This window comes from Musca autumnalis, unplaced genomic scaffold (assembly GCF_047663935.1).
Source record: "Musca autumnalis isolate F117 unplaced genomic scaffold, ASM4766393v1 scaffold_3, whole genome shotgun sequence".
NCBI lineage: Eukaryota > Metazoa > Arthropoda > Insecta > Diptera > Muscidae > Musca > Musca autumnalis.
In genome coordinates, this window is record NW_027411866.1 from 50,161,095 (window position 1) to 50,173,608 (window position 12,514).

The following is a 12,514-nucleotide window of genomic DNA, read 5'->3' on the forward strand; positions in this document are numbered from 1 at the left end:
GGAATATCAAACTTGTTCGAAAATTTTATTACCTCAGCAATTTGATACATATGGTAACTTTTATACAAGTTAATTAATTGTAGTTAAAGGATCCGTTCAGCACATTGGCCCCCATTAATATGAAGTCTACTTCCTGCAGGTAGTTCAAACATTTTCATTTTTAATTTCATTCCGATATTTATTCGATATTTTTAAAGGTTTTTAACAAAATTTTAGGTCTATTTTATTAAATATATGTATAAGTAATTGTCTTTAAGATCTTTTTAAATTTTATTAGATAAAAAAAAAACAAAAATACTTGTATATAGTAGTGGCCGCGTAATGAAGAACGAACATTTCCTAGCAAAAACACTTTTTATAAAGAAAATCAATATTAATATTAATTGAAGATTTGTTAGACCAATTGTCCTGATCCTTCTATGGGACACAAAGTTCTTCGGCCGTCAAAATTACTATTCCTAAGCGCTATAATCAGGACATTGTATTTTTTTTTATTAAACAGTGTATAAATTAACAAGTTAATTTCACTTTTGTGACTATCTTAAGCCCCCGGCACATACGGTACGTTGTGCGACGCGTAGAAAACAACAACCACATGAAAAATGTGTAAGTGATGCCAAGTTTGTTCTTGAAGTTTTCATGTGGTTGTTGTAACACAACGCTCAACGCGCCGTATGTGCGGAGGCCTTTATTGTTTCACATGGAGTCGATTATGGTCCAAAACGGTATACATTATTACTGAATAATTATCGTTAAAATATTTCTGGAATTGTGGTGTTTTTTTTATAACTAAATAGAAGTAAATCATGTTTTTACTCAAATAGATATCGTTTACCGAGCCCTTAACAATGTATTTCAGTCATATATTTCTATATGTATTTGAAATGAGACAGATCCAACACTTAATAAGAAATGTTCGTTCCTAATTGGCGACCACGTCCACTGTACGGGTAATTGTTACTACTTTCTATTCTTACGATGTGTTCTCAAGTGATGATCAACTCCAATTTTATTTTTGAACATTTTACCACACAATGGGCAGGGAAAATTTCTTCCATCGACATGCGTCGATTCATGTGCAACAAGATTCTTCTTACTTTTAAAAGCTTTGCCGCATATGGCACATGGAAAGTTGCGTATATTGGTGTGAACAGTCATGTGACCATTTCTCTCTTCTTTGTTGAAAAATCCTTTCGAACAAACCTCACAAAAGAATCTGTATACCTTGAAATGACGTCGTTGTTTGTGTTGATTTAAGAAGCCAATATGAGTAAATGAGGCACCACACATTTCACAAAAATACGGCTTTGTCCCGGTATGAGTGCGCATATGTAATCGCAATTCCGATGGCTTTAAATATTTTTTCCCGCATTCCTTGCAATCATATCGCAAATCGTTCATATGACGCCTAGCATGAACAACATATGGATCCATTTTGCCATATTCCTTATTACATATTGAACATCGTAACGGGTCGTCGCGATGATGATGCTGATAGATGTGCACTTTAAAATAAAATGGACTTCTTTTCTTGGCGCCACAGAAGGAACAGGTGAAAGGTCCAACGTGGTCATTTAAAAATTTCAATGGTTCATAATACAGAGTATTTGTTCTTTTTTTCATTGCATCATTTTTAAGAACTAAAGATTTCTCTTTGGCGAAATGTTCGTGCATAGTATCCAAGTATTGCTTCAAAGCGTTTTCTTTAATTTTCAATCCCATTTTTTTGAATATGGCTTGTGACATTTGCTCAAGGGCTTCCTGTCGTTTATTAATACAAACACATTCGACCAAACTGGTGTTCCATAAATGAGGAAATTGTTTGTATATGCTGATGATTTGTAGAATTTGCTCCCTTTTTAAATGTTTTTGACGAGAATTTATTTTGGGATTTGTTGAAGGTTGCAAATGCGGTTTCAAGAAGTCAAGTGCCTCAAAATACCAATCGGGTACACTTTTATTCGCCACTGCTTCAGCTTGTTGTTCAGGTGTTTTAAAAAGACTCATTTTGTTTTTGTACTCCTTTTTTATACCCTCAATAAGAAGAGTAACTTGATTTGTATCCAGTTCCACATTTTGAAGGCTCTTTATTTCCGTTGCAATATTTTGTAGATAATAAATACGATCTTCCTTGTTTAACTCTTCGGGAAATAGCTTTTTATCCCATAGGCGTGGTTCTTTTTTGTATGCTGCTATAAAAGATTTGTAATTATTTTCCGACTGTAAAAATTCCCTTGCAATTGATGCGGACTCTGAGTTACGGCTGCCTATCGACTGCAAAAGGTAAAAGCAAATTCCAATTTTATAAATGTTTTATGTTGTAACACAATCTTTGGTGCTTTACCTCATCATCTTCATCGTCGTTGGAAAAGTTGAAATCCCTTTTACTGGATGAGGTGGTGCCTGTGGAAATGTTAGTTTTATCTTCCAATGGGTCGTCCTGTAACAATCGAAGAAAGGGTGCTTTATTTCAATTCGAGATGAATGGTTACACTTCACACTATATAGACATGTATTTAAAGCATGTAAACACGAAACTTGTAGATAGAAAGCGTTTGATTTGATTAGTTTTGCCGCCCCAGATTTAATGGAGAGTGTCACAGTTTATCAGATATAACCACCACCAGCACAAAGCGTCGATCAACAATACACTAATAAAGCGGAAACTTTTTCTTCTCTTCAGTCCAACAAACAATAACTATAATTTTCTCATCATCTTCTTCGAACCTATCCAGGATGAACACAATGGACCAAAGGTTACCGGTGGAAGCAATCACCTGCATTATTAGATGGCTACGAATCCTTAAACCTAACCTAAGTCTGACTACTAAAAAACGTGTAAACGTATCCTTTCATCCTTTCTTCAAATTCTCTTTTGACGAATGCGAATTAGGACCACTAATTCCAGACAAATGCGTAGAAGTATTTATCGCTTGCCTATCGAATTACTCGACGCTCTATAGATCTGCATCCTTCAGAACTTTCCTGTGTCTTATATGAACGACGAACGTCAGGATTAAAACAACTCTTCATATTGGGATGAATAACTCTGGATAACTTAGGAAGCGTTTGACGCAGGCAAAAAAAAAACAACAAATCATTTCATTCAATTTATTTATTAAGTAGTATAGGCAATATCTTATATTAACAATATACAAATTCAAATAAAGTATATCGACTAGAAACAAAAAATTCCAAACTAAAATGAAATACCTAACAAGTAAAAAGTCGTTAAGTTCGGCCGGGCCGAACTTTTTATACCCTCCTTAATGAAAATGGAATAATTAGAGTCCTTTCACAATTTTAAGTGTAACAATTTTTCGACAATGGTGGGTATATTAAAAACCCCGAAGGACAGATGCGCAGTGAGTCGAACTTCCGCGTTATGGCGTGATGAAGTTTTTGCAAGAGACCCTGTAATCCATCATTAATTAGCATTATATCTTTGTTTGTTGTTTTTGTAGAGCACTTAAGCAACAGTGAACAAATATATAACGCTAATTCCGGATGGCCCACAGGGTCTCTAACAATTTCATCACGCCATAACGCGGAAGTTCGACTCACGGCGGATATGTCCTTCGGTTTTCATACTCACCAAGGCCTTTCTTCCCCAAGAGGAATTGTTCATGCCCCAGACTTTCACCTCCATTTTGTTACACATTGTTATCTAATCTAATCTTTCAGCTAGGTGAAAGGTACCACCTACGGGGCTATATCAAAGAGTCAACCTATCTTTACATTTTTTGGCGGAAAAGTTTTATAGCTGCAGGGAACTTCAAGAGTCAAATTGAGGGTAGTTTCATCAAAACAATGTAGACCCTCAAAAATGAACCCATGTTGACGAATTTTAGTGAAGAAATTTCGTGACCACTGAAAATTCCCGAAAATCGGTAGGTAAAGTTATATGGGAAGATATACCAAAACATGGACCTATATTGACGATTATTTTTGAATAGACAAAATTGTAGCTAAAATTCTCAAAATACCGATCATTGCAGATAGTTCGGTTAAAAATTGCAGCTACAATTCTCAAAATACCGAAAATCGGGAGATACCGTTATATGGTAAACATGGACCTATATTGACGATGTTTCGTGGAGAGGTTTTATGACCACTAAGAACCTCAAATGTCAAATTACAGCTAGTTCGGTTAAAAATTGTAACTAAAATGCTCAAAATACCGAAAATCGGGAGGTACGGTTATAAGGGGGCCATACAAAAACATGGATATATGTATGTTGACGATGTTTGGTGGAGATGTTTCATGACCACTGAGAACCTCAAATGTCAAATTGCAGATAGTTCGGTTACAAATTGTGGCTAAAATTCTCAAAATAACGAAAATCGGGAGGTACCGTTATGTGGGGGCTATACCAAACTATAGCTAATTTAGTCTGCAAATGTGGCGAAGAACGTCAAAATACCTCAAATCTGAAGGTACCGTTATATGGGGGCTATACCAAATTATAGCTAATTTAGTCTGCAAATGTGGCGAAGAACGTCAAAATACCTCAAATCTGAAGGTACCGTTATATGGGGGCTATACCAAATTATAGCTAATTTAGTCTGCAAATGTGGCGAAGAACGTCAAAATACCTCAAATCTGAAGGTACCGTTATGTGGGGGCTATACCAAAACATGGACCTATGCCCATATCCTTTGGGATATAAGTTTGTTGATCACTAGGAACCCTAAGTGCCAAATTATAGCTAATTAAGTCTGCAAATGTGACGAAGAACGTCAAAATACCTCAAATCTGAAGGTACCGTTATATGGGGGCTATACCAAAGAGTGGACCGACATTGCCCATCTTCGAACTTGACCTGCCTATGGAAAAAAGACCCTCGGGTGCAGAATTTCAGCACTCTATCTCAATTATTGCGGACGCTAGAGTGATTACAACAGATGGACATGACTAGATCGTCTTAGAATTTTATCCTGATCAAGAATATATATACTTTATAGGGTCGCAAATGATTAGTTCGATGTGTTACAAACGGAATGACAAACTTAATATACCCTCCATACCATGGTGGAGGGTATAAAAATGCATTTAGGTATACTGTGCCTTTCTAAGTAAATATTTGGGAAAGTAGAGAAAATGAATGAGAAAAAAGCTCATCACTGTAAAACAACGTCATTTGAGAAATGAGAAGTTCGATGACAGAGAAGCCACTCCACGGCCGATATATCTGATTAGGTGCTACCAATAGCGAAACCGCTCACTTATGGTGGTTGTGTGGGTTCGAATCTTCGGCTTTCCTTTTTCACTTGCAAAAAATCTTCGGTCTTCGACTCCAACGAGAAATTAATTAAAAATAAAAATAAGAGATTCTCTTCAGAGTAATTTATTTGCAAAAATAATAACTCATAATTAAGTTGAGATATTCTAGGAAATACTTTACAACTTATTATTAGATTATTTAGAACTTATTATAAGCATAGGGCCACAACAAAGTTATTCCATTCTAATTTATTTAATGCTAAATGTTTTATTTCACTCCAACTTCGTCTCATACTCGCTGCAAATGTCTGTCTGACAATGTCGTCGCTAGCCTACCATATGGTATAGCCTATACATTTCCAGATTTGTCTTCTTATTTCTAGTCTAACTAGTGCCTGATATGTTTTCCGTCATAGTAAAATGTTGGATATGGGATTGCCCAAGATTCTTCGCAAACATCTGTTTATAGAAACTTGCAGCGACTTAACATCGTTTGACGCTGCGTTCCAGGGCTCACAACCATACAGAACTACAGACTTAACGTTCGAGTTGAATATCCTCAATTTTATCTGAACGCGCTACGTCCTTTTTTGATTCGCGTGATAGCATATTTTCTTTGTTCCCACCATTGTCATTTATTATGCATGCAAGATATGTGAAGGAACTAACAGTTTCAATTTCCTTACAGTCGATGACAATCCATTGTTTTCCTATATTCAACCTAAGCTTTAGAACTGAGCAACTGACATTTGACAGGATTGGAGTTGGAGGGTTCTAACCATGATAACACCAAGTAGATACTGCAATGATAGCATGTTATTATGCTGACGTGAGGAAAGAATCTTTGTTTTATCAAGTAAATGGTTCACTGAATAGGTTACTATCAGTTTTTATGGGGTCAACAGTTTATGAATTTTCTTACGTATGGTGTCTGGTCAAGACTTGATTTAAAAAAAAATAATTAAGCAGTGGCAAAACGTTGCCGGAAACTAAAGCAAAACATTTTTTTTGAATTGAGGGGATTCGTATATATTGAAATTGATATCTAGCGAGGTCCCACAAATCCAACCAATATGCTACGATCACTGGTGGTTGCTTATTCAGCTCTTCAGGCATATCAGATGTGATTGGCTAGACTAAATTTTATTATACGATCATTCGTCTCATATTTCTACCAATTCTACCTAGTCTAAAATCACTACATACAAAGCAAAAATATTATGCGCCTAATGCTAATTTTAAAAATCAGTTGATGTTGTTGTCTCTTCCATACGTTTGCGATGTGTTCTCAAATGCTGTGTAACTCCAATCTTATTTTTAAACATTTTACCACACTCTGGACATGGATATGTGCGATCTACTGCGTGCGTTGATTCATGCTCTATTGCATGCCTTTTGGTTTTAAAAGCTTTGCCACACATACTGCACGAATAGTTGCGTTCATTGGTGTGACGACTCATGTGTCTGGTCAAATGCCACTTTTCATAATATCCCCTCGAGCAAATATCGCAAAAGAATTTATATTTCTTCTCGTGACGACGACGGTGTGCTGTTAAACAATGACGTTGGGAATACGAAGCTCCACACAATTCACAAACATACGGCTTTGCACCGGTATGAGAACGCATATGCATTTCAAGATCGGCAAATCTAATAAACCTCTTGCCACACACCTTGCATTCGTCTTTTAAGTCGTTCATATGGCGCCTGGCATGAGCAATATATGGCTGAGCATTCTCGAATTTTTTGCTGCACATTGGACATTTAATTGGATCATCCTGATGATGAGTTTTGTAGATGTGTTCCTTTAAATATGGCGGACTTTTGTGTTTTCGACCACAAAATTCGCAGACAAAAGGTCCAATGTGATCGTCCAGAAACTTCATGTGATCATGGTAAAACAATTCGTTTCTTGACTTTTTTCCTTTGTTATTGTGTAGGGAACTTCTTTCTTTGGCAAAATTGGCATGTAAATGTTCCAAGTAATCCTTCAATGTGTTTTCTTCAAGTGCTAAGCCCATTTCATGATGTATTGTTGTAGCCATTTGTTCAAGGCTTTCCTGTCGCTTGTTACAACAAACATGCTCCACCAAATTCGTATTCCAAAGATTTGGGTACTGTTTATATATTTTTATTATTTGCAAAATTTGTTCGTTTTTAAGATCTTTTAGCTGGGAATCGAAATACTCAATCGATGCTTGTTCTACAAAGGGTTGAAGGAAGGCGTATGTTCTAAAATACCATTCTGGTACAATTCCCTTTTCGGTGGCATCTTCTCTTTCTTCATCGGTTTTAAAACGATTTATATTATTTCTAAAATGCCGTCGTACACGAAGTATTGTTAGGGCCACCAGAGTTGAGTCAAGTTTCACGTTTCGCTTATTTTTTATCTCATTGGCAATATTTTGCAGATAGGCATTCCGTTGACCTGGACTCATCCTTTTGGGAAATCGTTTCAGATCCCAAAGTTGAGGTATCTTCCGATATGCCGCCATAAAGGCTTTCCAATTACTGTCCGAGGCAAGAAAGTTTTTGACAATCGTTCTGGTTTTTTTAGTTTCCATTGTATTTGTGTCAGCTAAAGGATCCTCCTGCAACAATCGAAGAAAATGTGTTTTGCTATATTTCAACTCAAACTAGAAATCTTTAATATTCAAAATTATGTAGAAGGTATGTTTGCTTAAAATTCTATGTCCTTCATGGTTACATATCAGTATCATGGATCATGCACATTTTCATTGTTCGGAAACTGCGTAAATTACCATTCGTGTATTTATGTCTATGATCGTAGGGACTCTATAAACTATAAGAGATAAAGGAAACACATCGGTCAATTTTTTGTTTGTTTTTATATGAATGGTGTCCTGCCCGTCTTCGGGTAAGAATAACTCAACTATGGATTCGTCCACAAGTTGCGAAAAGTGCAATATCCAGTAAATTTACTGAGTAACTGCACGGAGAGAAACATATTTTGAAAGAAAAAGATGCATTATAGATATATGGCAACATTGTTCACGTTCTTAACACTACATTTTAGTCGCAGTAAATATTTTGTGCTTGCCTCCATTAAGGGACTTTTCAATATATTGTTACGGAATTAGATTAAACTAATCTCCGTAGACGTTGTTTTACATCCCGATACGATTTGTACCAAATAAAACAGGGTTCGTTTTAGATTACGTTTCTACAATGGCTTTTTTACTTTATTACACTTATTCAAAACCGACTGTAATTCTAAGTACACAGCTTAATTCCAGTAAGCACTTTAACCGACTGTTCAGTTTGACGTCTAAAACACAACTAACTAACTCACTGCCTAAAAATTCCCTTGTATTTATAGACCATCTCTTATATTCCAGAAGGAAGATCTGGTAACGCCTCGAAACAATCTGAGCAACAAAAACACAGACGCACACTCGCACTAGGAGAACAACAACACTTACTTACATTGGCGAGAGAGCAATAAATACAAGTGAATCGAAAGTACCACAATGACGTCACAATTATCAAAACAAACATGAAAGAAAGTACAAGAACAACAATAAGGGAAACTAATCGATAATTGCATGATGGATAAATGTACAACAATAACAAAATAAACATGGAAAGTAAGAACTGGAAAGATTGAGAGAATTCTATTTAATAGTTGTTGCTGTAAAACTAATTTAAATGTAGTAACTGCTTAATAGAAATTCAAACTTTTAAATTAACGGAAATTCAATTAAATTAACTTAAACCTATCAGTTACATTCGTAACAATATTCATCCGTCTTACATAGCCGACTTACATTCCCATCACATCATAACATCATCATCACATACTTCAATAGTCAGGATGATCACAATGGACCTCAAGGTCTCCGAGTGGAGTGGTTGCCAGCACGGCAGCTGCGCATCCTAAACCAAACCTAACAATATTTTATATAAAAGTTTTATTCATTCTCTCGTGAAAACAAGTAGACAGTCGAGGACAGCTCAGAGGCCGAAATAAAAAACTGCACAAATTTGATAATAGGAAAGTACCACGAGGGCTGTACGATAACTATCTGGCCTAACAATGAAAACGCGAATATTTACCATCAAAACTAGTTGTATCGTTTTCTTGAGTAGTCTTCAGCATGTTCCATTTGTTCAAGCACATTTTACACTCTTATTGAGACACCTTCAAAGCATTTTGAACGCTTCATCAGCATTTTCTGGCGACGAAAATCGTTGACAATAAATTTTTTCTTGATATGCTTGAATCAAATGAAGTCATTGGATCCCTTAGTCAGGGCTGTAAGGCGGATGACCCATCAATTCCACTTTTTGTCAGGTCCAACAATCGCTGGTTTGAATCGACGTGTGAGAGGAGCTCGCATTGTCATAATGCAGAATGATTCGTGTTCTCTTGTTCGTTTTTCGAATTTCTCACGGGTCTTCAGCCAAACAAATTGTAGTGTACCACTCAGAAAGTTGTTTATTTAAGAAGCACTTCGATGCAAATGGTTTCCTGTTTCTTCGGCATGACTGACCTGTGGAGACTATACGGCTTGAGAAATGTAGGGACCGTCCTACAGTCAGTCATGCCGAAGAAACAGGAGACCATTTGCATCGAAGTGCTTCTTACATGAAAAACTATCTTTGGGTTTGGCTCGCTTTTGAAGACCCAAACGGTCGATTCCTGTTTCGGGCTCCTAAGCATATATATCGAAGATTCGTCTGTGACGATTTTATAAACGCCGTTTGAAGCACCGCGATCGTTTTTATTCACAATTTCTTTGCACCAATCCATAAGAGGTTTTTTTTGAGCGATTGTCCATTTTTCATAGTGCTATAGGGTGGCCCTTTATCGACATACAAAGATTTAATTTGGTCGAAAGTCGTGAAAAATAACCTGACGAAAATGTTCACAAGTAAATTCAATTCTTTTCTTTTGCAAGGTGATTTTTTAAGTCACTGTAAGCAACACAACACATGGTAATATGACAAACTGTCCTGATTACGTTTAGCCAAAGTTGCCTTGGCCAGATAGTTTTCGAGCAGCCCTCGTATAAAGTTATTATGAACATGAGACATTGGCCAAAGAAAATGTAAAGCTTGTAAAGCAAATGTAGGAAGACAGTGAAATGTTTCATGTTACGATAGACAGAAAGAAGACATTTTGTTCTACATGGACATTGTGAGTCGAACCATAGACTAAAGAAAATATAGACAAACAAATTTTCTCACTGAAATTCTCCCACTGAGTGTGAATTGAGTGAGTTGACTGTGCACTCAATTTTTAAAATGGCAATAACTATAAATTTTTAAACTATTTATTCTGGTAAAAGACAATATGTGGGTAATCTTGGCCACATCTACATCATTCCGTAAGGGCGACCCCCATGGTAGAACAATTAAAGGTAACAGCAATACACAACTGACTGAACTGGGTTGTAACGTTAGTGTCAAATTCCATACGACTTTTTTTATATATTTATTTCTATTTCGATGTACATTAGGGATATATATTTTTTGAGGAACAAATATGTCATACTGAAAAAAACTATTTCCCAGAAAGACTCCTTCATATCAATGATATGTCACCTCCTCCTTGTACCGCTTATAGAGGCGGTACAACGTTTGTTAATATGTCAGGTATTTTGTTAAATTTGAAAAAATAAAGCTCTAATAAACATGTGCTTCTTTGATTTCAAAAACAAAATATTGAACCAGCTTCTCCTTTTTCAATCAACTTCCAATGACGTAACGAATTTTCATTCATGTGTTCCAAAATATTCAACCAAATGTGAAAAATATTATTTTTTTTTTAATTCAAATAATTTATAGACATTTCCTTATAGACATTTCCTTATTTCCAAATTTCTATGTGGTTGTTGGTGAGTTGTATTTGTGGTAGTATTTACTTTGCTTCAGGTGGTCTAGCCATGTTTTCCGGTTATACTCACCTACTAGCCTGTTGACTTCAAGAGTAAGTTCCTTACTCTTCGGTCCTCAGGGTTCGCAAGTTCATTTGCTAGTCCGATAGCCTCAGCTGAGGAGTTTGGCGAGCGGCTGTAGCTGTGATGATGTCCCGGAAAGTTCTGCCAGCCATCCACGGATCTGAAATGTGCAGCTCTCTGAAGCGGTGATTTGTAAATTCTCTGAACCCTTGCCAATCAGCTTTTCTGGTCTGTTAACGGAGACTATGATCGGAAAATGGTTCGAGCCAAGGTATATGATGGGTTGCCTGGACACTTCATTTTTCAGACTGGATGCCACAATGGTGATGTCTGGCGAGCTGTTACAATTTCTTTTATATTCGCAGGAGCGCAATGATAAACCTTTGCAACAAACATTCAACACTATTCGAGACAGCTTCTTAAACTGCTGTTGTGCGAAAAATTTGGAAATTGTGTGTGAGAGGTAACTAACAGTAACTAACAGTTGGACGTATTCTCCATATTTGATCATAATCTAAGTCTGGAGAAAATATTACAAATTTTGGGCCTATCGGTTAGTTGATCGGTTGCGAAAACGGATTTCCTGAAATTATATTAGACCATTGTTTCTATGAGACACATTTTAATCCTATCAAAGTATATACACTAGGGTGGGGCGATTTGTGTGGAAGCAAAAAAACCTTAATGAGCCCTTCGCGTTTCTGATTCCTGGGATTGAACTGAGCAAAAAAGTCCACTGGACCATATATCTACCGCGAAAATCGAGCCTCCCGATTTTGAATTTAAGTTTTTTATTGACGTTTTTTGGATATTTTGGCATATAACAGCCAAACCGTTGGGATTTTCGATCCAACACAAAGACAAACATTGTAGCCAAGACAGTAATTGAAAACTCTCTAATACATCGCAAAAGCATTGGAACGCTCCTTCAGGCAGTTTTGGCCCTAAGAATGTGCAAACTTTTCGGAAAATGTCGATAAATGACATTGTGCTACAAAATTTGACCCGAAAAATATTCAAGTGTTCTGATGCAAAATTATATCGTGTTGGGATCCATGGACAACGACAATGGCTTTATTTCGCTTGGGTCACATCGTTTTATTTTTTTATAACGGTAAAAGTAGTAAAAATCTGGGTTTCTTACATTTTCAAATTTAAACGGGCATATCTTATTTTTTCCACAACGGATTTCTTTTGATCCTTCTTCCTTTTAAATGGGTGAATAATGTCTTTTGAATAAGCTATTATTGTTTTAAATCGGTTACCAAATGGCTAAGTTATAGTGGTTTATGTCTGAAAAACCCCACAAAAAAACTATAAAGGAATTTCTCATAATTTTCAAAAATATAATGTTTTTTTGTTTTGT

At 36.2% G+C, this 12,514-nt stretch overlaps 1 protein-coding gene across 1 annotated transcript in view; it reads right to left on the reverse strand.

Moving 5' to 3' along the window:
* Positions 1-306: 306 nt before the first annotated feature.
* LOC141398183 (uncharacterized) overlaps positions 307-12,514 on the reverse strand; it is an 86,746-nt gene continuing 74,538 nt past the window's right edge. The window contains exons 3-5 of the mRNA XM_073975415.1: positions 6,586-7,341; positions 2,345-2,440; positions 307-2,274 (exon numbers count right to left, since the gene is read on the reverse strand). Of these exons, the coding sequence (XP_073831516.1) occupies positions 961-2,274; positions 2,345-2,440; positions 6,586-7,341 (2,166 nt within the window). The 3' untranslated portion in view covers positions 307-960. The remainder of the gene's footprint in view (positions 2,275-2,344; positions 2,441-6,585; positions 7,342-12,514) is intronic.